General features: G+C 61.4%; 2 protein-coding genes across 5 annotated transcripts in view; one reads left to right on the forward strand and one right to left on the reverse strand.

Moving 5' to 3' along the window:
- Positions 1-91: 91 nt before the first annotated feature.
- On the reverse strand, positions 92-27,537 carry TJP3 (tight junction protein 3). 4 transcript variants are annotated; one of them, XM_072787816.1, is made up of 21 exons: positions 27,288-27,537; positions 15,395-15,451; positions 15,156-15,265; positions 14,366-14,468; positions 13,822-14,149; positions 12,770-12,873; positions 11,672-11,837; positions 11,331-11,439; positions 9,311-9,369; positions 9,005-9,071; positions 8,639-8,795; positions 7,908-8,016; positions 7,596-7,833; positions 7,293-7,504; positions 5,088-5,183; positions 2,539-2,609; positions 2,038-2,248; positions 1,822-1,922; positions 1,413-1,670; positions 708-754; positions 92-293 (listed from the first exon to the last, which is right to left on the reverse strand). In XM_072787816.1, the coding sequence occupies exons 2-21, from the start codon at positions 15,440-15,442 to the stop codon at positions 191-193; spliced, it is 2,697 nt and encodes an 898-aa protein (XP_072643917.1). In that variant the 5' UTR covers positions 15,443-15,451; positions 27,288-27,537; the 3' UTR covers positions 92-190. The 4 variants fall into 4 exon arrangements, with proteins under 4 accessions (XP_072643917.1, XP_072643919.1, XP_072643918.1 ...); XM_072787818.1 differs by lacking the exon at positions 27,288-27,537 and adding an exon at positions 25,710-25,792; XM_072787817.1 differs by lacking the exon at positions 27,288-27,537 and adding an exon at positions 19,897-20,040.
- PIP5K1C (phosphatidylinositol-4-phosphate 5-kinase type 1 gamma) overlaps positions 20,279-27,815 on the forward strand; it is a 62,239-nt gene continuing 54,702 nt past the window's right edge. The window contains exon 1 of the mRNA XM_072787839.1: positions 20,279-20,623. The gene's annotated coding sequence lies outside the window, so the exon portion shown is untranslated. The remainder of the gene's footprint in view (positions 20,624-27,815) is intronic.

The following is a 27,815-nucleotide window of genomic DNA, read 5'->3' on the forward strand; positions in this document are numbered from 1 at the left end:
GAATCTTGGACTGAGGTCTGTGACGTTGAGAGAAGACAGATAGGACCGACTCTCGTGTCGTGTCCTGCTCAGAAGTCTCCAGAAAGCAGTGTTGTGAAAATACTCTTATTTATTAATGACTGGCAGAAGGACGTGGGGTTCTGGGTTCTGAGTGGGAAACCAGGTCCAGCCCCAGGGAACCTGGGAGGGGTCACAGGTCGGTGGCCGGGCCCCAGTCATAGCCGTCCTCATCGGAGGACTCCACATCTCGAGCTCGTGTAAACTTCTTCTTCAGGGCTTCCTGCCCGTACGTCCTGGGGATCAGGAAATAGAGGGGAGGCTGTGAGCCCGGTGGGGAGGCTGGAACTGCCCTTACCTGAGGCTGACTCTGCCAGACACAGTGGGTGTGCACAGAGAGAAGTGGGGCTGCACATGGCGGGGGTGGGTGTGCGTGGGTGTGTCAGGCCTCCTTAACGAACTTCTACACATCCTTCAAAGCCCCAGCTCGTGTCCTGTCCTCCCCCAAGCTTTCCCAGTCCTCCCAGGAAGCAGGCTCCTACTTCCTTGGCCCTGACTGCGTGGGGTGGGATCAGCCTCTCCGCCTTCATCCCGCCCACAGGGCTGGGAGCACGTGAAGGCAGAGCTGGGTTCAAGGTCCCTTGACCCCTGGAGCCTGAGTCCCAGGAAGAGGGCTGAGGGACTCCAGTGTGGAGCGCGGGGGCTCTTACCGCATGCTGTCCTGTCGCCCCTGGCTGTGGTAGGGGTGCCTGTCCACCTGGGGGGAGGGGAGAAAGGAGGTCAGCACCTCCCCACCCCGTCCAGCTCCCCACCTGGGCCCAGGCTCCACTGCCCACAGACTCCCTCCTTGCCCCACTCAGCTCTGCAGCTCCTCCAACTCTTAGTGAGAAGAGACACTGGGCCAGGGGTGGGTAAGTAAGTCTGGGTATGCAAAGGCTGCCACGGACAGCTGAGCAGGTTGGGTACTGCACAACTCCAGGGAGCATTTCATAGATTCGTCCATTTTCACATCTCACCAGAGAGGGCCTGGAGGAAGGGGCACCTTTGTCGAACTTCTAGAAAGGCACTGCGGGGGCTGAGGCAGCCTCACAAAAAATAAATAGCATATAAATCCTTGTCACTGGTCAACACCCAGGTCGTGCAGGCTGGGACTTGGGTAAGTGCGTTGGGTTTAAACAACCGCTTGGAGCCTCAAGATCTATCTAGTCCGTTGTACCCAGGTTAGAACGCACGGAGGTTAAAGCACTGGTTTTAAGTCGTTCAGGGACTCACGGTTCCCGCACCCTGGGTCTGGGTGGGAGACACGGGTCTGAGCAGAGACGCCCCTGTTCGCCGCCTTCCTGGAGGGGACCCCCTTCCCCCCGTGTGTCTCGGCCTCACCCCAGGACCCCTGCACGCCCACCCGGCCCGCTCACCTGGGCTCCTCGGGCACCCGAGGCTCTCCCGTGATCCCGCGGGCTCCGGGGCTCCTCCTCCAGCACGGGCTCCGAGGACCGGGCCAGAGCGGGCGCCGGCGGCCCCTCGTCCACGTCCGTGTAGCCCTCGCCGTCCGTGTAGCCCTCGCCGTCCGTCTCGTAGTCGCTGTTGACCCGGCTGTCGCAGCTCAGATCCGCCGAGCTGTCGGCCAGGCCGCGGTGAGGGAGCTCCAGGTTGTCCTCGGACGAGTTGTCCAGCTGGGGGCGAAGGGGGCGCTGAGCCGAGACGCCCACCCCCAGGCCCCAGACCCAGGACACCAGCCTTCGGCCTCGGTCCCAGCCGGGTCAAGACCCGAACCTCGGGCCAGATCTGGGCCGCGGACACCCCCCCACCCCCCCACGCCCGTACCTGGTCCTCCGCCGTCCAGATGGGCCGGGTCTGCTGCTCGCGGACCACGGCCTTGAGCTCCTGGTACCAGGTGTCGCTCGTGCCGCGCAGGGGGATGGTGGCTGCGCGGAGGGGGCGGCGTCAGGGAGGCCCCGCCCACCCGGCCCGGTCCCGCCCCCTCCAGGCCCCGCCCCCGGCCTGGCCCCGCCCTCGCCCCTCCAGGCCCCGCCCACCGACCCGTGAACAGGTGTTCGCTGTGCTTCCGAAGCTTCTGGGCTTGCGCGTAGAGGCGGCGCGCGCTGCGGCGGGAGGCGGGCGCCAGCCACTGGCGCAGGGCCTTGAGGGCCGCCCGGCTCTCGGGGGCGCAGAAGACCACGATGGGGTAGTACTGCACGTAGTTGAGGCGCTCGACCGCCGACGGCGTCACGTCCAAGAGCGCGTGCTTGTTCTGGGCGGAGGGGAGGGGCGGACAGCAGGACCCGGGCCAGGAGGCAGGGGAGGCAGGGGAGGCAGGGGGCGACCAGACACGGAGGTGAAGGGCCAGGTGGACCCCAGGCTCGCGCCGCAGGCAGCCCGCGGGGGGCGGGGGCGGGGTCCGTGACGGCCCAGGGCTCCCCCCCCACGTGTCCCTCGCAGGCCCCCACATCACCACGCGGGGTGGGGCGAGAGGGGTCGGAGGCCCGGGCCTTGGTTTCCCCGCCCTCGAAACGCCCTCCCCCCCGGGGGGGCCCTGCTTACCTTCTCCGCGATCACGCGCACGGTGTCCAGCTTGATGATCTTGGAGGGGCTGTCGGTCCTCAACACGCTGTCTGTGCGGGGAGATGAGCCGGCAGCTTCAGAAGGGGCGCCCCCAGCCGCCCAAGCTCCCCGCTCCCTGCCCCTCCTGCTGCGCAGCCCGCCCGGGCTCCCATCGCCCTGACGGCCACCCTAAGGCTGCTGCGCTCGGCCTCCGGGCCCACCGTGGCCTTCCCGGCCACTGACCCAGCAGGCAGATGGGACTCGGCCTCGGGGACCTAAGGTCACAGGCTCACGGTCGCTGAGCCAACAGGGGGGCAGGGAAAGAGCCTGATCTGGAGTCTCTGTGCGGAGGTGACCCCAGCTCTGTGGAGGCCTCTGCCCAGACCGTGTGGATGGAAGCGGCTCTCCTGCCCCCCATCTGCCCTCTAGGACTTGAGGTGGAGCGCGGCTTCCCCCAGGAAGCCCTCCAGTACAGCCAGGCAGCAGGAGGCACGCCTGCCCTGGGGGGACCGGGAAGGAAGGGGCGGTAACAGCCTTATGTGTTTTTTTAATTATTATAAAATATGGACAACATAAAATTAAGCATCGTAACCATCTCTAAGCGCACAGCTCAGGGCACCACGAAGCACGCTCACCCCGCTGCGCACACCCTCCCCGACCACCATCTCCAGAACCTTCCATCTCCCACATGGAGACCCTGTCCCCAAGAAGCACTGACCCCCGCCCCCCTGCCCCACCCCTGGCTCCCACCACCTCCTCTCTGTCTCTGTGGACGGGCCTCCTCTGGGGACCTCCTGGGAGTGGGGTCCTGCAGGAGGCATCCTTTTGGGTCTGGGTCCCCTCCCTGAGCCCGGTGTCCTCGGGGTCCGTCCACATGGGGGCAGGTGTCGGGCCCCTTCCTTCCTGGGGCTGGGTCGTATCCCAGGTGTGGACGGGCCTCACCATGTGTCCCCGCTCCCCTGTCGATGGGTTGAGAACGCAGTGTGCCCGCAGTGGACAGCGCTGCCCGGAGCTCAGGGCGCGGGTCCCAGGCTGCGGCCTGGCCTTCACGTCTCCTGGGTATAGACCCAGACGCGGACTTGCTGGGTCAGATGCTGACTCTGTATTTAAGTTTCCGGGGAGCTGCCAACGGTCTTCCCCGGCACCGCCCCCTCCAGCCCCAGTCACCTTGGGGCCGCACCTGCTCCACATCCTCCCGGACACCTGCTCCGTCCGTCTGTTTTGCTTTACATGATGGCCCCTCTCGGGTGTGACTTCGCCTCGCACGTCGCCCTCTGAACCATGCCCCGGAGCCTCCTCCTCCCACCAGGCTGCGTCCCACAGACCCGGCCTCCCAGGTCGCCCTCCCGAAAGCTGCCGAGCCCCAAAGGGCCAGAGGGCCTCGCCTCCTGAGCCTCACAGCTCACGCAGGCTCCCCCCCAGTGCCTGGGGACGCAGGCCACGCGCACCCGCCCTGGTCCCTCACCCGTCCTCCCGAGCACAACGGCCCCCGAGGGAGAGACGAGGAAGCAGGGTCTCGAGAGGGCAAGGCGCCAGCCCGGGGGTCACCCCACCCTGCAGAGCGGAACGGATTTAGGGCACTGGTCCCCTGGGCCCGCGGCGTTGCCTGCAGCTCACACACGCCCTCCTAACAGCCTCACTCGAAGGCCCGGCCAGGGGGACCCTCCGGCTGCAGAAGCCGCCCCACCCTGCGCTGGGGGCTCCCGACCAAGAGCTCGGCGGCTGCTCTATTTAAGCGCATCCGCTCCGCACAAACTTGTCTCCGCTGCGAGGCAGCCCCAGACGATCCGAAACCCAAGGGCGTGGCTGTACCCCAATGAAACTATTTGTAGATGCCGACACCTGAATTTCCTGTCGCTGTCACGTGTCACAAAATATCTAACTTCTCTTAGGCCACTTAAAATGTGTAAATGCAGGGCTCCTGGGTGGCTCGGCGGGTTAGGTGTCCGACTTGTGATTTTGGCTCCGGTCATGATCTCGGGGTTGTGAGATCAGCGGGGAGTCTGCCGGAGACGCCCTCTCTCCCTCCCCCCCCCCGCCCCCGCAGCTCTCATGCTCACGTGCACACTCTCTCTCTCCAAATATATATATATAAATAAATATTTTTAAAATGTGTAAATTCCATTCTTAGCAGGTGGTATAAAAGTTGAGGACCCAGGTTTGGCCCAGGAGCTTTCATTTGCTGACCCTCCACTCTAGCTCATTGCGAATTTTGGACCTCTCCCGGGGAACTTCTCTGTCTTGCTCAGTGCCCGTGTCTGTGGCTCAATAAATACCTCTTTAACAAACGAAGGGGGGGAGCACACTGGCTACCTGGTGAACTGTGTTAAGAAAGATTCTGAGGCTCAATCCAGACTGATTCAGGACATCTGGCCCAGGCGTCGGAAGGGTGCTGTGACTCCCATTTCCCATGGGCTGTTCTAGCCCTTTCCCCAAACAGCAGCCGGCTCACCAACCTGCCTCGGCACCCCCGCGGTAGAGAAACGGTTGTCAAAGGATCCCCAACCCCCTCCCCGCCAACAAGGCCCTGCTAGGACCTGTCTTCTTACCTGCGATTTCGAACTGGTCAGGCATCTCGGCAGTCAGCTTCTGCATAGCGATGTCCGCCACGGGCCCCAGGATCACCACCGGGCGCTTGAAGCTGGCTGAGGGCGCAGAAACCGCAACAGTCGAGGTCCCATTTGCAGCAAAGACACCAGATCCAGCCTTGCCCACGGCTGCCCAGCCAAAGACTACATCTCCCAGCATCCCCTGCAGGCAACGGCCACGTGACTCTGTCCTGGCCAATGGGGCACGAGCACAGCGGCCTTGCTTCACCTCCTGGTCCCTTGCACCGCCCCCCCAGGTAGGTGTGGGCAGCCACCCTGCACCCCAGTTGCACAGAAAAACAAAGACGGGGAGAGGCCGCTCTGGGCTGCATCTCGTCTGTGTCTGCAGCTGTCCCGGGGGTGAGGTGGGCAGCCGGCTGGAGCAGCTGAGCCTAGCTGACTCAGTGGTCTGCAAACTACAGCAGCCCCGGGAAGGGGGGGGGGGCGACATCCAGCCCCTGCCTGCTTTATAAATAAAGTTTTATTGGCACACAGTCCCAGGCACCCTTTCCATGCTGCCTCCCTGCTGGGCTATACCCTGACCCCGCTCTTGTTCAGTGCCCCTGGACTACAGGCCCCTCTCCCAAGAGCTCCATACCTTGATTTCTAAACATTCTTTGGTCAAAATTAAGTTTTTGGCCTCTGAAGTCTTTCTCACAAAAATAAAACATAAATCTTTCTCCTCTCCGGGACCTTGGAGCATCAACTCAGCCCATTCCCATCGGCAGGTTATTTTTTTTTTTTAAAGGCCTCTGCATCTGCTGTAATTCTTTCTCCCCCCAAGGCCGTGGGCCAGGGTTCACTCTCCTTCCTGCAATCCCGACGGGGCTGTCTCCCCACCAGAGGAAGGATTTATGATCTATGTGCTGCTTCTGTCTGTTTTTCTAAAGATTGGATTAACTTTTTTAGTTAAGATTTGTGACTTTTTAAAATTAAGGTTTTGAGGGCAGCCCAGATGGCTCAGTGGTTTAGCGCCACCGCCTTCAGCCCAGGGCATGATCCTGGAGACCCGGGATCAAGTCCCATGTCGGGCTGCCTGCATGGAGCCTGCTTCTCCCTCTGCCTGTGTCTCTGCCTCTCTCTGTGTGTGTCTCTCATGAACAAATAAATAAAATAAAAATCTTTAAAAAAATATTTGTAAAATTATTACATATGTTTTGAAACATACATGACATGAAATTAGTTATTTTACTGTATGTACAGTAAAAGATGTACAGGTCAGTGGCATTTAGTACATTCACAGAGCTGTGCAGCCACCACCACTAAGTCTCAGAATATTCTCATCACCGTAAGGAAATTTGTCCCCATCAGCCGTCACCAACCCACCCCCGTCCCGGCCCCCATGAGCCCCCTCCTCATCCGTGCAGGAACCCGTCCTGGACGTGTCACACATGTGGACTCACACCCTGTGGGGCCTCCTGTGTCTGGTTCCATCCCTGAGGATCATGGGCCCAGAGTCCATCCCTGGGGCAGCACATGTGGGCGCCTGGCTCTTGTCGGTGGCCAGGGGACATGCCCGCGCGTGGGGGACATGCTGTATTATATCCCTTCATCTACTGATGAGCATTTGGACTGTTTCCACATTTTGGCTGCTGTGAGCATGCGTGTGCAAGGTGGGGTCTAACGCCCGTTCACTGCACGCCTGTATTTTAAACGGCGTCTGCTTGGCGCCAGCAGCACCCACTGCGAGTACCGCCCCCTCTCGCTGTGCTGTCTGCAACAAGCGCTGGCCACGTGTGGCCGTGGGGCACTTGCAACGCGGCTCCTCTGAACCAAGGCGTGCTGCTCTGAGTGCAAAACACACACCGGAATTCGAAGACAATACACACGCACAAAAGAAAGATGTGAAATACTAATTCCATAATTGGATTATCTATTAAAATAATGGTTTAGATATAAATTATTTAACTTATCTTTAACCATTTCTTTTTCAAGATTACCTACGTGGCTTGCATGTGTCAACTGGAAATAGGAATGAATTTTTAAGGAAAGAAGCCCTTCCCTGTTTCCTCCAGCACCCTAAAAAATGGGTTATTTCTGGTGAGCAGAGAGAGGTAAGGATGGCGGCTTCCCAAGGCTGGACGTGGATGGATCGCGGGTCCAGAAGCTCCGACAATCTTACGACGCCCCCGTGGCACCCCCCACCCTCCCGGCCCGGGGACCCACCTTCTCGCAGCACCACGCGTTCATACGGTGGGTAGTGGCCCTGCCTGGTCAGAGCCGATAGGTCCTCGCGGCTCCGCTGGGTGGACTTCTTGGCTCCACGCCGCAGGCCCCGCAGCCGCCAGAACTCGGCCCTCGCGCTGGAGCCCACGGAGGCACCTGGCCCGGCCCCCACGGCGCGCTGGGCGGCCTCCAGACTGGCCAGCTGCTCGGCCCTGGGGAGAAGGCAGGGGACCCGTGACTGTGCCACGGGGCCAAGCCGACGCCGGCGGGGAAGCCGAGGCCCCGGGGGGGCGGGGGGCGCACCTGCTCTGGTTGGGGATGATGCCGCGCTCCTGCTCCCGGAGGTCGCGGCCCATGCGCACGGCCAGCCAGTGGGTCCCGCGGGCGCCGCTCGGCCCGGGGCCGGGGCACAGCGTGTCCAGCACATGGAAGACGTCCCCGCGGGTGAAGCCCAGGCCCGACGGCGGGCTGGCCTCCAGCTCGAAGTGTGTGCGGATGTAGAAGGAGTCGCCCACGCGGGACTGCACCATTTTCCGGAAGACTGTGGAGTGGGGGGCTTGGTGAGCACCCGGGGGTCACCGCCCGGACCCGGCCCTCCCGGCCACACGCACTCACTGTCCTGCTTCCGCTGCGTCACCAGCTCCACTTCCTCGCCCGGCGGCAGCGCCACCAGGAACTGCACAGCCTCCTCCCGGGTCAGGTTCCTGAAGGGCACGTCATTCACCTGCCAGGAAGGGGGCATGAGACGGGCCGCGGCCACCGGGGGACCCCTGGTTGGTCACCCCAGCTCGGCCTCTGCAGAGCCCCCTCCCGGGAGGAGGACAGCGGGACACTGGAGTGAGGGCGTGGGGACAGGGATGAGAATGTAAAACTGTGAGAGGGGACAGGTGTGGAGGGAGGCAAGATGCATGGGGAAGGCACGATGTGGATGAGGCCGCGAAAGACACCGCGTGGTGGCGCACAGAGGGACTGGAGAGGGGCACGGGGGTCGTGGGGGAGTAGCCGAGGCCGTGACACAGACAATAGAGGCAGGACACGGTGAGCGTGGCCGTGACACCAATGACCAGATCATGATGTTGATGACACGGCCGTGAATGGGACAAGGGCGTGACCTGGATGACACGGTTGGGGACACTGATAACCAGGATGTGACAAGGACAAGGTTGTGCCCTGGGCAAGTCGTGCCCCGATCAGTAAGGTTGTGGTCCAGCCACCAGGGTCATGACGCAGGCAGAGAGACGTTAAAGTGTTCAAATGTCTGCACGGGGTGTCGCCTGTCCGCGGGGGTGGGCAAAGAGGGGGACGCGCGGGCGGGGGCTGCACGCCCGGCGCCAGCCCCGCGTCACCTGCAGAATCTGATCTCCCTCCTGGATGCCCTGCCCGTCGGCCGGGCTGCCCTCCTGCACCCCCGACACGAAGATGCCCACGTCGTTGCCGCCGGCCAGCCGCAGCCCGATGGTCGTGCCCTTGTGGAAGCGGACCACCCTGGAGTCGGGGCTGTACCTGGGGGGGAGGCAGGGGCGGGGTCAAGCCCGAGTGGGTGCAGGGGGCGTGCTGGGCGTCCTTGGGGGAGCCCCGCACCTGCTCCGGGCCCCAGCCCCGCACGGTGGCCCCACCAACACACTGGTGCCAGGAGGCAGGGTAGCATGACAGGGAGGCGGCCCCGGGATGTGCGGGTCTGGGCGGGTGGGCTTTCTCTCCGGGGGACATACCCACGGTCCTCTGCGCTCTGGCTGCTGGGCACCCTGTAGATGTCATAGCTGCTGTGCCTCGGGGCGTCTAGAAGGGAACAGCAGCCTGTCTCCGGGCACACGGGCTGTTCCCGCTGCCGCACCCCTGCCTTGTGGCGTCCCTGCCCCTCGGCGCCGTCACCCGGCCCTCCGCCCTTCCCAGGGAGCTGCCGCTGACCCCTGAGACCCGTGCCAGCCCTTCCCGCCCTGCCTGGCACAAACTCACTGGCTGGGATCAGAAAAACCAGGGGGATGCTCAGAGTCACCACCCTCGCATCGTCTGCTCACCGGGTTCCGAGATGGTTCTGGAATCCAGAGAATTTTCCCGCCGAAGGGGGGGACTGTCCCTGGAGGGAGACAGTACTTGGGTGAAGTGGGGGTGCGCGCTGAGAGGTGACTGGGGGATTCTAGTGCGCGTGCACCCGGGTCCAAGGCCTGTGTCTGCCCCTCCCTAGCCGTGAGGCCGTGGGGCCCGTGCTCCCTCCGAGCGAGTGCCGGGGACAGCGGAGTCAGGGCCACCAGGAGCCCTGGCTCCAAGGGACGGAGCCGGTGACAGGCGGTCACATGTATTATATCAGTATTAGTGAGAAGTGGTAGCAGGTTCTCTGGCCTGAGTGTGTCCCCGTCCCCCCAACCCCAGTGGGATGGTTGTGGTTGTGGAGCTGCGGTGTCTGGGAGGTGACAGGTCGGGTGAGGTCATGAGGGTGCGGCCCCTGGGAAGGGGGCGAGGGCACAGCGGGAAGCTGTGGGCGGCGGGGTGACGGCCCCCAGCAGGGGCAGCGCAGCCACGGCCGTGACCTTGCAGCCTCCGGAGCCATGAGGAGCAGCGGCTGCGGGCCCACAACCCCCCTCCGCCCGGCATTTGTCATCACGGCCTGAGCTGGACGACTTAGACGGGTCAGAAGGTCACCTGCAAAGCCCATCCGCGCTTAGCACGCAGGACCTACTTTCCAGACTTTCCCGTCACTTTCCGATAAACACGCGTGGAGGAAACCATCAGCCCCCATGTCAGCACTTAGCGCTGGGTGATTTGGGGTGGGGAAGAGGTTTGAAAATACGACCCCCCCCAGCAGGTCCACATCAGAGAAACGGGCCCCGCAGATCCTCCTCCTGTGCACAAGCGGGATGCCCGGTAAGGTCATGCGAGAGTCACCCCCCAAAACCCTTGGAGAAATGCTGCCCTGTGTCGCTCCAGAGGTCCCGGGGCACCCAGGACAGCAGCGGCACAAGAGGGGTGGTCCATCCGGCGAGGACCTGTGTCCTCCTGCCAACGCCCCGCGAGTGAGCTCGGGAATGGCTCACCCACTCCCAGATCCTCCAGCCCTCGATGGCCCCCGCCAAGCCGCCCTGGCTCCAGGCTCTCAGACGCGGCCTGAGAAGGTTGTCCAGGGTTCCGAGCTGCCAGGCTGTAGGGTAACCTGTCCCACAGCCACGGGTAACAGACCGACCCCCTGCCTCACAGGTGTGGGAGGCTAGGAAGGTTCCCGCTGTCGAATCCCCACGTGTGGGGCACTTAGGTTACTATAGACATTGAGTCGTGTCCCCTCAAAATTCATCGGCTCAGCTCTCAAGCCCTAGCATCTCCAAACGTGGAGGTACTTGGAAATAGGGTCGCTGTGGGTGTAATCAGGGGACAGGAGGTCCGACAAGTAGGAGCGGGGAGGGCCCTGAACCCATGGGGGATTATAAAATGGGGACATTGGGGCAGAGAGACAGACATGCACGGGGGAGAGGATGATGTGCAGACAGAGAGGAGGTGGGCACGACGGGCTCAGGACTGCAGGGGAGGCTCCCGGAAGCTCCCAGAAGCTCAGAGAGCCCCGAGCCACCCAGGCCTCCAGTGGAATGTGGCCCTGTCCTCACCCTCATCTGGGACCCTGGAGCCCACACCCTTCTCCATCCTAAGCCACCAGGTTTGTGGCACTTTGTTACAGCCGCCACGGGACACCAGTGCAAGGTCACTGCCACCTGTCCCCGCCTGCGAACGTCACCACAGTGAACAAGCAGCCTCCAATCCCCCACACACATCCACGGCCATTTTGCCCCCAAGAGAAAAGCCCTAAAAAGGGGCCCTTTGTGTTCTGACATCTCCGGGGATGTGTTGTAAAATTCAGTTCCTTTTGCTTTCAGGCGATCGATACCAGGTCCCCCCCTGCCCTGCCCCATACCAAGCATGCAGAGCCCCGTCCTGGGGGCCGGGAGGACTACGGGTGGGAGGGGGAAGCCTCTTCCAGGCAGGGCACCAGCTGGAAAAGATGTGCCCACGATCCCCTCCTGCTCCAGCGCTCTGGCCGTCGGGGGTACGTACCTGGGGGAGTCGGTTCCGTCGGAGTCCAGACTCCGCTGCGCATGCGGGGGTGGCGGTGGGACATGGGACGGCACCGCCTGAGACAGCTCTGAGCCCAGGGCCGAGATGTCTGCGGGGGAGAGCACGTCCCCTCAGGCCTCCGGCCCACACCTGCCAGGCCGGACCCATTTCACAGGGAGGAACATCAAGGCTCCTCGAAGCAAAGGAGCCCGGACGGAGTCAGGCTCGGCCACAGCCTCCAGCCCGGCTTACTGTGCGGCCTCGGGCATGTTTCTATGCCTCTCTGGGCCTCTCGGCCTCCCCTGGCCTCTCTCCATTCAACCTGCCCGGGGGCCCCTCACCATCCAGGAAGGAGCTGTCGCTGTCGCTGTCACTGACGGCCGGCGGGATGTTCACCAGGAACTGCCCTCGGTCCCTGAGCACCAGCAGCGTCAGCTTCCCCTCGGACTTCTCAATCAGGCGCCGGGTGTCGCTCAGGGACAGATTCTCGCTGGACACACCATTGATCTAGAAGGGGCCGGGAAGGAAGACAGGAGGTGAGTCCACGCCAGATGGGGCGGTGGGGGGTGGATACTAGAAACAGCTTACAGGGTGGGGTGGGGGGACTAGAAACACACAGTCCCCAGGAATTCATAGAAACAGACGTTCTCAAGAGGAAATAATACAATTGGCTTCCTCCTGCTCAGAGGAGACACGCCCAGAAGTGACTCCCACAAGACCCAGAATCGGCCAGTTTTCTGAGGGGCGGGGTAGGTGCTAGGGGAAAATTAGAAGCAGGTTGATTCCCTCCAAGGGGAGTTTCCCAGGAAACACCAGGAACAAACATTAGAAACAAGTCTAACTAGGGGGCGGGGGTAGACAGCCAATCTGTGGGAGGTCCTGGAATCAGACACTTAGACGTGGCTTAGAAACTTCATGTGGGGGGCACCCGGGTGGCTCCGTGGTTGAGCTTCTGCCTTCAGCCCAGGGCGTGACCCCGGGGCCTGGGATCGAGTCCCGCATCGGGTTCCCCACAGGGAGCCTGCTTCTCCCTCTGCCTGTGTCTCTGCCTCTCTCTGTGTCTCCCATGAATAAATAAAATCTTTAAAAAGAATAAAATTTTAAAAATAAAAAATTAGGAATGGCTAGAAACAGAGTTTCAGGAGAGGAGTCTGGAAAGAAACCCACTGCACGGCAGAGCCGCTCCTCTAAGCCTGGCCTCTGGACCGTGGGCCCCGACCCCCTTGGGCCGGCGCCCCCGTGTGATTCGGCGGCGGGGGGGCTACCAGAACCTGACATCTGGCCGCGTTTGGGCAGAGGCCGGGGGCAGGGGGTCCCTGGGAAACAGGCAACAGCGCAGAAGGCAGCAGGTTGCAGCCAGCCCTGCCCGCCGGGTGGCAGGGTCACACCTCAGCCTCCCGGTCTCCCTGTCCCGCCCCCGACAGGAAGCCTGGGGACACCTGTAGGATGAGGTCTCCTTCCTGCAAACCGCGATTCCTGGCGGCCAGGCCCGAGTCGGTGATGTGCTTGATGAAGATCTGACTGCCCAGGGTGACCCCGAACTCTGTGGGGGCGAGCAGGGAAACTGAGGCGGGGCCTGGGGTCTGGGCTGCGGGCTCCTCTCAAGCTCTGACTTCTCACCTGCCCTCGGCCTTCCCGCCCTCCGGGGCCGCCACCGGTGGGGTTGGGGGAGGCCTGGGACAGAACAGAGAGCCTCGGCCCCTGCCCCTGGCTCCCAGCGCCCTGCTGGTCACTGCAGGGGCTCCAGCGTGACCCCACGGAGACCCTTAATGACATCGCCTCCTGTTTTCAGGACGTGACTCTTGTTATTGAATTGCAAGATGGGGACAGGGGCCCTGGTGCCACTTGTCACATGACATTTAGAATTCAAAGGTCACAGTGCTGCCACTGAATCGAGGTGGGGTCAGAGGTCACATCCCCGTTGTTTGTGTCACGAAGGGAATTCCAGGTTCGTGACTCTATCAGTGTCCCCGGGCCTCAGTTTTCTGGGGTTGCTCACCATTGCCACGGATTCAGCGGCTTTAAAGCAATGCTACTTTGTAATCTCAGTACTGGGGTCAGAAGTCCTAAAACCCAGGGGCGGGCAGGGCTGGTCACCAACCCCCGGGCCCCCAGGGAGGCCGGCTCCGGCCTTGTCCCGTCCAGAGGCGCCCCCTCCCCAGCCCGCGGCCCCTCCGCCGTCCTCACCGCCAGCAGCGTGGGGTCTACCCGTCTCTGGGGCTCCCCCCATCTGCCTCCCTCTCCAGAGGCCCCCCGGGAACCCAGGGTCACCCCCACGTCGGGGGCCTTGACTTGCCCTCTGCAAGCTCCCCTCGTCATGGGAGGCAACGTCCTGGGTCCCAGGGACCAGGATGGGGACGTCCCTGGGGGCTTTATCCTGCCGCGCCCACGCACGCCACGCGGGACAGGGTGTCGGGCGGTGACCGGGGGGCCACCTCAGCGGGAGCTCTGACCCCACGGCCAGCACCACGCCCCGGCCGCCCCGGCTCACCTTCGCTCTCCGTCCTCCGCACCAACACGGACTTCACGGGCCTCATGTGCACGTCCTGGCGCGGCAGCCGCTTGAAGCCGGACACCAGCGCCAGCCCGTTGGCCTCCGAGTTCCCGCCCGGGCTCCTGCGCCCACGGCTGCCAGCCTGGCTCCGGCGGCCCGTCCTCGCCCGGCGGGAGCGCTCGTCCCAGGAGCGGCCAGAGCCACTGGACGTGTCGCCGTCATAGCCCTGGCCGCAGTCGGCCTCCTCCTCCAAGCCCTGGCGTCCCCGGCCGGAGGTGCCAGCCTTGGTGGCAGGCAGCTGGATTTTCCGGGGACGCTTCACCGTCTGTCAGGGGAGCGAGGGGAGGGTCAGCTCAGGGCTCCACCCCGTCCCCTGGGTGCTCCTGGGGGACCCCAGCCCCTCTCTGGGCCTCAACATCCAAGCTGTGAAATGGGATAAGCTCACACCTGTTCTGCCCGTGGCCTGCAGGATGGGGGGGGCTCAGCGGGGCGCAGCGGTGCCACTGTGCCAGGGGCTCCCCTCCCACCTGACCCCACTCACAATGTTGGCCAACTTTGTGCAGGTCTTGAGTATCTGGATGGCGAAGGTGGAGGTGACACTCTCCATGGAAACCCCATTCACCATGACGACGTGGTCGCCTGTCCTGAGGGAGGAGGCTGGGTCTCAGGGAGGAGGCCCCCGTCCCTGGTGCCCCGGCACCTGCCCCAGTGCCCCACTTTGGGGCCATCACTCCCAGGTCCACAAAGGCCTCGTTCTAATTCACTGTCCCGTGTCTCACAAAGACATCAATTCTTCTGGGCCTCAGTTTCCTCATCTGTAAAATGGGGGCCAGTCGTGGATGCTACTATAATAATAAAACGCAACCACAGAACGGAGGCTGTGGTTATAACTGGTCTCTCCTCACCCCCATTTCTTCTGTCAATGCCCTCTTCCTGCTGTTCTCCTCGTTCCCTGTGTTTCAAAATCTCTCTCTCTGAAGCTGTGCCGGGGCTGAGCCGTGTCACCCGGCAGCTGCTCAGGTCCCAGAACCATTTCCCCCAACGTAACTCCCAGAAGCCCTACTGCCCCCCGGGGCTCCGAACCCTGGGTCTCCCTCCCTCCAGCCAAGACAGGGTTCCAGGACTTCTCATTCCAGGAATGCCGTGGGGCCACTATGACCCCGAGACCGACCAGGAAGGACCAGGAAGTGCCCTGGGGACAGTGAGGGCCATGCAGCCAGCTCCAAGCCCTGTGTCGAAGGTGCTGGAAGGCACCCGGCACTTTCCTGACTCCCAGCACTGGCGCACACGGGGTCCCTCCTGGGGCCGCCCCCCGCCACCTTGATACTCACTGCAGTCTGCCATCCGCGGGTCCCCCCGGCACCACATCGGACACGACCACGGACCCGCTGGCCCGGTCCCGGCCACCAGAGATCGCAATGCCAAAGCCTCGCCGGGGGTCCTAAGAGAGGATGAGGTAGTCGATGAGCTTTTACTTCCCATGGGCACATAGCTTCTCCCCTCCCGCTGAGCAGCCCGGGATCCAGGTGACATTCTCGTTGGCACCCATTCGGGGGGAGGGAGGCCTCACCCTGCAGAGCGTGGCCGTGTGCTGTTCCCAAATGGTCAGCTCCTCCATGTCCAGCACCTGCGGGAGGGAACAGAGGGCGGGCGTGAGGCCGTGGCAGGTCCCCTGGGGCACTCAGGGACCTCCCCTGCCCCGGGTGGGGGCCTGGCTCTGGCGCCCCCATGGTCCCAAGCCCACAGGCAGGTTGCCACCTCTCTGGAGACCTCAGCTTTTTCATCTGCAAAGTGGGTTTAAGTCAAGGGGGGGATCTCAGCCGGGAACCATTCTGCCCCCCACCCCGAGGTACACTTGGCGACGTCTGGAGGCATCCATGGTCATCACAACCCGGAGTGCTGCTGGCACCCGGGGCGGGGGGGGGCGGGATGCTGCTCAAGCCCCCACAAAGAACAGTCCAGGCCCAAATGTCCAAATGCCAAAGCTGAGACCCTGGTTTAAGTGAACCACACAGGTACGAGCAGAGAAAAGACAAACGGCTGGGGGGAGGGGGATCAAGCCCGGGGGTGGGGGTGAGGGGCCCCGTGCCTGGGGGCTCAAGCCAGGCCTGCTGGGCAGAGGGAGCACACTCAGCTCCAGCCACCCTGGGGCTCCTCAGGGTCCCTCCAACACCTGAGGCCTTTGCATGTGCTGTTCCTTCTGCCAGAAACCCTCTTCACCCCGATTTCCACCAGGCTCCTCCCCTCACCCCTGCTCTTCGTGGCTCACTTGTTATCTTATCTGCACGGCCTCCCCACCTGCCGGTTTAGAACAGCGAGGCCCGCCCACTGCACAACAGACCACCCCAACCCCCTGCCCCAACACGGTGCCCTAATGCACACAACTTCTGACCCCTTGACGTCCTCTGGATTTTTTGGGGGGTCTGTCCAACTCCCCTCTCTAGAAAATCAGATCAGGGGTCACCTGGGGTGGCTCAGCGGCTGAGCATCTGCCTTGGGCTCAGGGCGTGATCCTGGGGTACTGGGATGGAGTCCTGAATCGGGCTCCCTGCAGGGAGCCTGCTCCTCCCTCTGCCTGTGTCTCTCATGAATAAATAAATAAAATCTTTAAAAAAAAAGAAAAAAGAAAAAAGGAAGGAAGAAAAATCAGATCCAGAGGGACAGAGATTTTTGTTCGTCTCGTTCGCAGTGGAGCCCTTTCCATGTACTATCTCATTTAATGCACTCATTGAAGGAGATTTTCTTATCCCCCCCCCCCCCCACCGCACAGACAGGGCCTCCAGACCCAGAGAGGCAAAGTCACCTGCCAAGAAAACAGAGCTGACGGAGGTCGCGGCTGGGGAATGTGGAAATACCAGATTATTTTCAGGCCCGTGCTGGTGCTCTAGACTCTAGACGGGAAGGCCACACTGCAGGACACCTGCCAGAGGGAAGGCGGAGGAGGAGCTCACCCCCCCACACACACTGGGGGGCCCTATTTCCTGGGGGAGGGGGCGGGGGGGGGGGAGGCCCTCCCCAGCCTGGCACAGCAGGTGGGTGATGCCCTCCGCAGAGGAACCCCCGCTGGCGGCTCCAGGGCCTTTTCTTAAGGTTCCCAGGAGAGCAGCATTCCTGGCTCCCAGGGAGGGGAGAGGAACAAAGCCAAGGGCGGGGCCTCGCGGGCACCGGGCTGCGGTTACCAGGGAGCCCAGGGCAGCCCTCACCATCCAGACTCAAACCCCTCTGCTGGCTGCCCTGCGCCTCTTCCGGCCTCAGTTTCCCTGCCTGTAAAATGGGTAACTCGGGTCCCTGCTGCCTGGTCCTTCACGGCAGAGGAGCTGGGGCCAGGCAGGGAGCCCCACGCGCGAAAGGTCCCTTCCAGGGACCCGGCATTGGTTCCTAGAGGGCAGGATGCCGACATTCCTCCTGTGCACGGAGGAGAAAACCCTGCTCCGTGCTGGCTGCCAACCGGAGCTTTACACGCACCCACCTCGTTCAACCCGGAGGGGCCTTAGGCCGCGGCACCAATATTGTTCCTACACCAAGGGAGAGCAAAGGAAGGCCCAGAGAGGTCCAGAAGTTGCGGGAGGTCACACAGCAGACGGTGGACACGGGTGGCCCGTCCCCCACCCCTGCTCCTCACCCACGGCATCCTGCTGCTTATTTCATTTTTTTCTTTGGAAGCTTATTTTTCAAAACAATCTTTTTCACTTGGTTTGATTTTACACTTTGTATCATGAAATGCCCTCCAGAATTTTGATTTCCTGGCCTTATTTTAAGAAACAGCCCCAGCTCGATCCTGGAGACCCGGGATCGAATCCCACGTCGGGCTCCCGGTGCGTGGAGCCTGCTTCTCCCTCTGCCTATGTCTCTGCCTCTCTCTCTCTCTCTCTCTCTCTGTGTGACTATCAAAATAAAATAAAATTAAAAAATATATTTAAAAAAAGAAACAGCCCCAGGGGGTCGCTTGGGTGGCTCAGCAGTTGAGCATCTGCCTTTGGCTCAGGGCATGATCCCGGGGTCCTGGGATCGAGTCTGCATCAGGTTCCTTGCATGGAGCCTGCTTCTCCCTCTGCCTCTCTCTCTGTGTCTCTCATGAATAAATAGAAAAGTTAAAAAAGAAAGAGAAGAAAGAAAGAAAGAAACAAACAAACAAACAGCCCCAGAGTACCAGGGCCCCTAGGGGGACAGGTGCAGGTGGCCAAGGCTCATCCCACCTCTCATAGGTGCCTCCACTGCTCTGAGGCCTTGATGAAAACCGGGGGGGGGGGGGGGGGGGGGGGGGCTAACCCCGCAGCCCCTGTCAGCCTAGTTCACCTCCACATCTTTCCCTGACTGACCCCTGTCCCTAACACACCCTCCCAGGATTTGTGCACAGCCAGCCCTTGCCACTCAGGGTCTCAGCTCAAAAGCTGCCTCCTCAGGAGCCCTCCTTGGCTGCCCAAGCCTCCCTGGCTCCCTAGCACTCTTCTTTGTTTTATTGCGCTTTATTCAGGGCCTCTGAACCATCTTAAATGTACCCTGTGTAATCACCGGTTGGCAAGTTTCTGGTCTTTCCTCTTGGGCTGTGAAGGCTGGGTGAGGCCGGCTATTTATTTGCACACTCTGGTGACGCCCACTGGCACCTCCTGGGCCTGGCGATCAGCCTCCACCCCACGCCTTAGCAGGTGCTGTACTCTCTGGCAAACTCCTATTCATCCTTCACAGCCCCAGTGCCACTGTCTCTTCCTCCAGAAAATGAGTCTTCAGTGGTCCCAGACACACATCTCACATCCCTAATTACTAGAATTTGGGATGCCCCTGTCCACTGTCTCCCATATACCCCTCTAGTCTGGGGCCTGCTGGTGGGCAGGGCTGGCGGCCCTGGACCCCAGCGTAGTCCCCACAGGACCAGCAGGGAGACTGAGTTTGAGGAACAGGTACGTGGTGACATAAAAGGTATATTTGGTCAGGAAATCAGCCAGGTGTGTCCGGAATTCCTAGACCCCACAGCAGGTAACCCATCCAGGTGAGCTGAGGGGGCGGGGCCTGTGCCTTCCTCCAGCCCGGAGGCTGGGGCGGGGGCTCGGACCCACTGACAAACAGTGGGGAGAGGAGGAGTCGCCCAGAGGGGCAGGTCAGGTGGTACCCAGGCACACAACCCCACGCCCTGGGCTCCGGGACTGGAGTCCTCTCTCCCCCTCCCCCCACCTCCAGAACAAAGGCCCGGAGGCGGGCAGGGGGGCCACAGATAGGCGAGTCGGGGAGGGGATTCTGGAAGCTGTTTCCCCGGCAGGCGGCAACCAGAAGGGCCCGGCCTCAGGGCTCAGGCGGCAACCAGAAGGGCCCGGCCTCAGGGCTCAGGCCGGGTGGTCTGGGCTGAGCCACATTTCCCTATGGCCTCAGTTTACCCCCATTACCCCCAACCCCAGGCGCGATCTCCCACCCAATACCGCGATTGTGGAAGAGTCAGTTCAAGCTCCATCCCTGGACAGTGTGGTACCCCAAATAGAGACACGGAGACCCTCTCCATCCAGCATGTTTGCTTCTGTGGAAAAGGGGCTCTCGACCCCTATGTCTGCCACCCCTGTACACAGCAGGCGCTCATACATGCATGCTGCTTCCCTCTCCGGCAGCCTCGTGGCTTTCCCTGAAGCCACTCCAGCCCACAAGAGAAGTCACTGCCGCCTTTCCACTGTTGCTCAAGCTCAGCCCGGCCGAACACCCAGGAGCCGGACGTAAACATCTTTATTGGGCACCCCATGCGTGCCGGGCGCTTAAAACACATTTTCCTCCTGGGATCCTCCCTGCACCTTCTTTAAAGCGAAGATCATCACTTTTATAGGCGAAGTACCGGGAAGCCTTGATTCACTGGCCCAGAGTCATACAGAAAAGTCAGAATTGGAACCCAGATCCACCAGGTAACGGAGGCGGACCTTGGGGGCAGAGAAAGACCCCAGAGACGGCTTTCAGGGACCTGGCCGCGCGCCTGCACCTGCGTCCGGGCCTCAGTTTCCCCATCCGTCATCCGGGGTGGTCTGGGGTCCCGGGTCCGGGTCGCAGGCCCCACTCCTGCTAGATCCCCTCCCCCGCCCGCCCTCTGCGGCTACTCGCCTGGAATCTCACCGCCATGGTCCACCCCGGGGCTCTGCGGCGCCCGTGCCCCTCGGGGGGCCTGGACGGGCAGTCGGGCCCCACCTGGGGGCGAGGCAGCAGGCGGCGGAGGCTCGCGGCGGCCCCGGCGGCGGCCCTCGCCCTCCTCCCGCCGGCCCGGCCGCGGCCGCTGCACCTGCCCCTCTTCCTCCGCCCGCCCCGCCCGCCCCGCCCCCGGGCCGCGCGGGGCCGCCTCCGCCCGAAGCGCGGGATCCAGGCTCCGGGCCTCGATCCAGTCCGGGTTTCCCAGCCCGCCGCGCCGCTCGCCCGCCGTCGGGGCTGGAGGCCGGCGGGACCCGGCTGCCGGGAAGACCCGGAGGAGCGCGGGCGGCGGACCGGACGGGCCCGCGGCTCGGCGCCCGGGGCCCGCGCGCGTCTCCGGGTGGGGACGCCTGTGACAGCGGGGGCAAGCGCAGGGCCGGGGACCTGGGGACGCAGGCCTGGGCCTTCGCGGGGCTCCCCAGCCGCGGGAGGTTCACCCCCATCACACAGACGGGGAGACTGAGGCCCAGGGAGGTCAGCCGCACCGACCTCCTGAAGGTGCTGGGCCACTGGCACCCCGGAGAGCCCCGTCCTCACACCCCGCAGGGCGCCGGGCCCCCAGCTGAGGAGGGCGGGCCTGGCCTGGCCCAGAACATTCTTCAGGCTCCTGGGAGCAAAGGTCAGGCTTCCTCCTGGGCCTTAGAAGGTAAGATCTGGGAAGGCCCGAGCAGAGCGCAGCAGGACCCCTCCTTGTGGGGGGAGGGAGGGATCCCCCGGGGGGAGGGGGGCTGGAGCTGCCCCTGGCTACACCCCTTGCTCCTCACCCCTTTAAGTGTAAATATAAATATGCACACACACCCTGAGGCCCAGCTCTTCGGTGCCCCACCTCGCGCCAAGGTCGGAAGGGCAAATCTGGGCAGAGGCCCCTTCCCAGCCTCATGCAGGCAACTCCGGCAGAAAGGAGCCCCACGGAGCCCCACGCTGCGGCACAGAAAGGCAGAGAAACAAGGAGACGGGGTGTGTGTGTGCATGTGTGTGTGTGTGTGTGTGTGTGTCTCAGGAAATGCTTCCTAGAAGAGGGAACACGGCAGCGGGGTTTTGAAGGTTGGGTAAGAGTTTGCCAAGGGAACAACGTGGACGGTATAATCGCTGTAATAGGATGTAATAAACATTTTCGAGGCCCCCAGAGTTGACTTCTTACCCCTCCTCACTGTAGTACCTCCCCCCCAAAAAAAACACTAGTCCTAGAGCCCAGGCGGCCTGAACGGGCCCCTCACGCATCTCCAAAGGTCCCCAAGACAGTCAGTCTCTGCAGAAACCCCTCTGAGGACCTGCGTGAAACCTCGGGGCTGGGGGGGAAGCTCCGTGTCTCGCAGTCACGCCCCCCACCCCCTGCTGTCAGGTCACCAGCAGGCGGCACACAGAACAACTTGAGGTAGAACAAGGTCAAACTTTTTTTCTTTTTAAGTCGCTGTGTATTTGTTTTAATGAGTCATAGGAAAACATAAATAAGCTCCCCACTGACACGCGAACGAACGTGGGTGTTTGCGGCTGTAGCACCTGGAGAGGCCTGTAGGTGAGGAGCGTCCTAAACTCCCGCTCCACTACAGACCTCAGCACCATCATGGGGGGAACAAATGGGTTGAATTTGTAGGTAATGAGCCCCCTGGTGCACGTCTACTGAGCGTTTGCTTCGCCCCGGGTACACGGGATGTCCACGTGTCTACGCGTTGGCAGCCTGACTGAGTGGCAAGCGCCGCCAGCAAGAGCTGGATTTGGCCCCCCCAAACCCACCCCGTATGGCTCTGTTTGACCCCGCGCCCCTAGCTCCATACAGTGCTTCTGGCTCGCTATAGGGGAATTTGCCCCTGGGGGACACTTGGAGATGCCTGGCATCAAGTAGGTGGAGCCCAGGGGTGCTGCTCATCCCCCGCGCCCAGCACTGCTCCCCACAAGGAATGACCTGGGTGAGAATGTTAATGGCACTAATGTAGTAGAGGAACCCCACTCTGGACCAGCCTTGGAAGGGGGGCAACCACCCCAAGACGCATGGTCTTCCTCTAACCACCCGACGTTTGCCCCCACCTATTCAGGCTCAAGAATTCTCAGTGGCTCCCTAGTACCCATCAGATGACCCTGTGCTCTAAGGCAGAGTTTGTGGGTTTTTTGTTTTTTTAATTGGGACGCCTGGGTGGCTCAGCGGATGAGCATCTGCCTTTGGCTCAGGGCGTGACCCCAGGGTCCCCTAATGAATAAATAAAATCTTTAAAGAAATTAAAAAATAAAAATAAAGTGAGCTCCACACCCAACGTGGGGCCTGAACCCACCAGCCTGAGATTGAGAGTCCCGGGTTCCACCAACTGAGCCGGCCAGGCGGCCCACCAAATGCAGGGTTTTGAAAAAGGGTGCAGGGATCCCTGGGTGGCACAGAGGTTTGGCGCCTGCCTTTGGCCCAGGGCGCGATCCTGGAGACCCGGGATCAAATCCCACGTCGGGCTCCCTGCATGGAGCCTGCTTCTCCCTCGGCCTGTGTCTCTGCCTCTCTCTCTCTCTCTCTCTGTGTGACTATCATAAATAAATTAAAAAATATATTAAAAAAAAAGAAAAAGGGTGCATTAAAGTTTTTTGAATTAAAAAAAAAAAAAGGAAAAAGAAAAAGGGTGCGGCCAGTGCTGCCCCACAGGCTGGAGGAACTGGCCTTAAGCCTCCTATTGCAGCCGCCACCCCGCACCCCCAGCCCGATTACTGTAAGGAAATAAAATTCTGCTTTTCATCAATCGACTCCATTCATTGTTTTTATTCAGTCATTAACGCAACAAAAATGTGTCAGACCATAGGGACCGACTTCCCATCTGAAATTTCCGTGCCAAATTCAACCAGGCGGGGAGAGTGGGGGAAGGCGGGTCCCAGAAGGACCCCTGGGATGACCTTGCTCCACTGATCTTGGTGCTTATGAGGAAACTGAGACCCCAAGAATGTGGGGGGGTGGGGCTGAGGCCCCCTCCCCCTCCTCCAGAGAGCTGGCCACAGAAGAGGTGAAAGCCTGGGGGCCGGGAGTCACCTACTGGCTTGGGGCCTCCCCGGTGAAGGCTGCTTTGTGGGGCTGCAGGAGGCTGAGGCTGTATCTGTGGCCTGACGGTGTCATTCGAACCCAAGAACGCCCTGAGCAGCTGTGCAGCCTGGCCGGCTCTGGCTCAGTCATCTGCACTTACTGAACACCCACTGTGTGCCCAGGACTGACGAGACAGATCTGAGAGAGGCACACAGTAGTCAAATCGTCAGGTAGCACAAGTAAAAGGGACCGCCTAGACCTCTGAGTGCATCAGCGGGGGACGTACGGGGGCTGGGAGCTCAGGAAGGGCTTCCCCAAGGAATGGCCCTTGAAACAAGAACTGAGTTCAGGGGCACCCAGGTGGCTCAGTGGTTGAGCATCTGCCTTTGGCCCAGGGTGTGATCCCGGAGTCCCAGGATCGAGTCCCACCTCGGGCTCCCTGCAGGGAGCCTGCTTCTCCCTCTGCCTGTATCTCTGCCTCTCTGTGTGTGTGTGTCTCTCATGAATAAATAAATAAAATCTTTTTTTTTTTTTAATAAATAAAATCTTAAAAAAAAAACAAACTGAATCCAGTAGGAGTGACCTAGGTGAGAGGGGTCTAAGCAGACGAACAATTAGACCTAAAGGAGATGAGGGGGGAGCCCTGGGGAGATCTAGGTGTTCCAGGCAGCTGCACGGCCTGTGCAAAGGCCCCGGGGCAGGACAGGGCTGGCGTGTTGGAGGAACAGCCAGGAGGCCTGTGTGGCGGGAGCAGAGTGGGCGAGGGGGAGAGAGGAGGAGGAGGGGACGGCGGGAAGAGGAACAAGGAAGGTCCTGTACTTGGGGGCCCTGGGGAGGACTTGGGCTTTTACTGCTGGGAGGTGGGAGTCCTGGAGGGCAGTAGGCAGAGGGGGCCTTGGTTTAGGTGCTCGCAGGCGCCCCCTGGTGGCCACTGTGGGTGGACGGCCCGGGGGAGGGGGGGTGACCCGGAAGGCCCAACCTGCAGGCCCTGCAAGATGTAGCTTGGAAACAAACAAACGTTTCACTTTGAATCATTTAAAAATTGACAGAAAAGGGGACGCCCAGGTGGCTCAGCGGTGGAGCATCTGCCTTTGGCTCAGGGCGTGACCCCAGGGTCCCGGGATCAAGTCCCCCCTCGGGCTCCCCACAGGGAGCCTGCTTCTCCCTCTGCCTGCGTCTCTACCTGTCTTTCTGTGTCTCTCATGAATAAATAGATAAAATCTTAAAAAAAAAAAAAAACCTTGACTGCGAAGTTGCAGCTATAATTCAGAGAGTCCCCACATGACCCTCACCTGGTCTCCCCCAGCACTAACGTCTTCCACGACGGCGGTTTGTTGTCAGAGCTAATACATCAACATCCCACCACGGTCACCATGAACCGAACGGCAGAGTGCTGGTGCACACACACGTGCGCACACGTGTACACACACGTGCACACACACATCAAGAACACCGCAACGAATGTATAGATAAACAATAAGCCAGACACTAACCACGGGGCAATAATCAACAGTCTCCGTTGAGCAAAATTCGTTTGCGTTTCTATGGACCAGAGTCAAGGTTGCCGCGCTACCAGTCAGCTCTAAGCCACAAGAGCTGTGAAATAATTTTTTTTAATTAAAAATTAAAAAAAAAAAAGTTTCCAGGGGTTGTACAATAAATAGTCCAGAGGCGACAGGAAGCCCCGGAGGTTTGGGAGGGCGCACCAGAGCCTGACATTAATCGATACTCCGTCACCACACAAATGCTAAGGACCTGTTGATGTTTGTGAGCTAAGGTCACAGCTCGCTCACTGCACGTTTATTTCCGGGCTACTTTTGGAGGATCTGCTGTCCCTGCTGGTCTGTGAGCTCCGCGCCTCCCTGTATCACCCCGAGCGCCTAGGCCACAGCTGAGATGACCAGAGAGCTCCTGGGGAGCCACCCAAGACTCTGATCAGAGTAGGAACACCCGTGCCGTGTACCCCAGAAGGACAGACTCAGGGTGTGGCAGGTCCGGCCACAGAGCAGGTAAGGACTGGCGACCTAGGGGGGGCTTCCCTGAGGGCCGGTTGAGGGGAGCTGGCCTGGGGTATAGGCGCAGAGGCCAGGCTGGTAATAGGCACCACCAGGGATCTCGACAGACGGACAGGCCTTGGCACAGATGGCATGTGGGGACCCCCCAGCCTTGGGAATGCCGTGAGATCACCTCCATTTGTCCCCACTGGAGCCTTGACCCCCTCCTATGGCACAGGGCTCTCCCCATGGTGCCCCGGGTCCCCCCATGTTGCCAAGCCCTGGAACATTCCTCTGCCCTCCTGTGCCCACAGCCCTCCGGGGCTCCCACTCTCCTAGGGGTAAAGGCCTGAGTCCTACCAACATATGCAGCCTCCTAGGCCCTGCATGACTTGCCCCCAGTCCCCCCCCTTCCTTCTCCTCCTCTCCCACTCTGCTCCGGTCACATGGGCTTCCTCGCTGTTCCTCCAACATGCCAGGCCCAATCCTGCCCCAGGACCTTTGCACGGGCTGAGCCATGTACCTGGAATGCCCAAATCCTCACTTCCTTTCTGTCTCTTCAAATGTCCCCCGCTCAGCAGGGCCGCCCTGATCTTTCTACTGAGGTTTGTAAAATACCTCTCTGCCTGCTTCACTCCCGTCCCTGTTGTTTCACATCTTTCCCTCCATGGGACTGACCAGTCTTTAACCCCGGATATGATTCACTTCCTTATAATACGTCTTGTTTCTCATATGTCTTCACCCACCTGAATACAAGCCCGCCAGACCAGGGAGCTTTGTCCGTCTGGTTTCCTGCCCAGAATCCCCAAGGCCCCGGAGCGGCACCCGGCACGTAGTAGGTGCTCAATAAGTGCAAGCTCGCTCCCGGGGCGGCCCCTCCTCCTGGTGGCATCTCTCGCTAACCTCAGCCCATTCCAAAGGGTGTCAGGCTCCTCCCTGAGCAAACACTGCTTCTGTGGCACAAGGCCAGGCCGAGGAGGAAGAACAGGAACCCAAACTGGCCTCAGTGGACTTTCGCCAGAACTCAGGGCCACGCGGAAACACTGAGCCGCAGAGGCAGGACTTTTACAAGATGCTGAGCCGGGAGTGTTTGGTTTTGGGGGGGGAAGGAGGTAGGAGGCAAGGGCAGCCCCCAGACCCCCCCGCTCCCCTATCTGCCTGGCATCCGTTCTCTACTGTGCAGCCCTGGGCAAGTGGCCGCCCCTCTCTGAGCCCGAGTTCAACTTCTGTCTAAGGAAGGTGGATGGGGCATTGTGGCGAGCTTGGCACTCTGAGTCCCGATTTTGGGTGGGACAGTTTACACCCGACTCCCCCCGTGACTGAGAATCTATTGCCCACGCTCTCCTTTGCTGCCCTCTGCAGACCTGGGTTGCACCGACTCGGATTGCACCCATTTCACAGAGTGGAAAATTGACGTTTAGATAGGCTGAGCGGCCGGGGGCATAGATCTCCCAGACTCTGTGGATTTTCTCTCCAAAACCCCAGGCAGGTGGGATCTGACAGTCAAGATCTGTCCCCTTCCAACCCCACAGACTCCAGATTCTCAAGCTCTCCACTCCCTGGGAGTGACCCCAAATTCCAAACCAGCTGTATGCCTGTGCCCCCAACCCGGCCCCGAGGGACCCTCTCTGCCCCAGACAAAGAGGCATGAGGTGCAATCGGACACTTAGCTGGCCAGGAAGCTCTCTTTGTCCTGCACTTTTGGGAGCAAACGACCCAGAAAAGAAACCTCTCGCCACCTAACCCTGTCCTCTGCGGTTTCTGGGCTTCCTCTGCCCCCAGGGACCCCCAGCACCTTGCTCACCCCCACCCCCTTCTTGCGCTTCTCCATTGGCAGGTGCTGCCCAGAGAGGGACTCCAGATGCATGAGATAAGCCCAGCACGGGACCCCTCCCCGGGTCCTGCGGGTCCCAGCAGTAGGGGAGGTGGGGGCCGCTGCCTGGAAACTGGGGAGTCTCCTTGGAAGCTCCAGGAGGCCCACACACCCACCAGGAGCCAGGCTGCCTCGCCTGCTGCCTCCCTGCGCGGGCCTCCCTGCCCCAGCGTGGGGGGATCGGGGACCAGTCCCTACCTTCTCGGCCTCCCTGGCCCCACCTAGGTCCACAATGACCCTTTTAAGTCTCTGGCTCTGGCGTCCTGGGCAGGTTGCCAGGGGCGCTAACTTCCAGCCAGAGAAGCCCGTAGAAACTTTGTCAAATGCCCACACGGGAGTGTGAGTGTCCTGCTTTCAGGGGCAGCAGAGGGGAGGTGACGGGGGTCCCAGGACTGGTGCTGGGGAGCTCAGTCTGCGTCTGCGTCGTCGTAGAGCAGGGCCAGGGACTTACCTGTCTAGGAGGCGGGGTGGCCTCTGGGCAGGCGGCAGGAGCCAGGGCTTGGGTGCCCGCCTGGCATGGGGTGGGGTGGGGACCTGAGGTTTGAGCTCTGTCCTCCGCACTGGGTTCCCAAACTTTTCCTCCCCCGTGAGTGCAGCGGCTCTGTCCTGTGCCAGGTGGAACCAGCAGGACGGGGTGCACAAGGCGGCAGCAGCAGCACCAGCAGCACCGGCAGCTGGTTGGGTGTGTGGCTTTGTCCCAAGGTGCTCTCACGTGGGCGTCGCTGGCCTTAACCCCTGCTCGCCCGGAGGGACCGCCCCGCTCACAACGCTTCCCTTGCCGTGAGTCCCTGGCATCACCACGGGACTGGAAGGAACAGGTGGGCCATGGACGCACCTGGTGGCTCCCCTTCCCTCGGCTCCCCTGCATCTGAGGCTGGCTAGCTCTGTCGGGGGGGCGGACATGCCCCCCGCAGATCACCGCTCGGCTGGCTCCCGCCCGCGGAACACATCTGAGCGCAAATTCTGCTCCTCAGCCACT

The sequence above is a fragment of the Canis lupus genome, chromosome 19 (genome assembly GCF_048164855.1).
Source record: "Canis lupus baileyi chromosome 19, mCanLup2.hap1, whole genome shotgun sequence".
NCBI classification, from domain to species: domain Eukaryota; kingdom Metazoa; phylum Chordata; class Mammalia; order Carnivora; family Canidae; genus Canis; species Canis lupus.

Coding starts and splice junctions, on each gene's coding strand:
- TJP3 (XM_072787817.1), bottom strand. Junction 7,834..7,907: donor GACGCAGCGGAAGCAGGACA/GTGAGTGCGTGT, acceptor CCCACTCCACAG/TCTTCCGGAAAATGGTGCAG. Junction 294..707: donor GGGCGACAGGACAGCATGCG/GTAAGAGCCCCC, acceptor CCTGATCCCCAG/GACGTACGGGCAGGAAGCCC.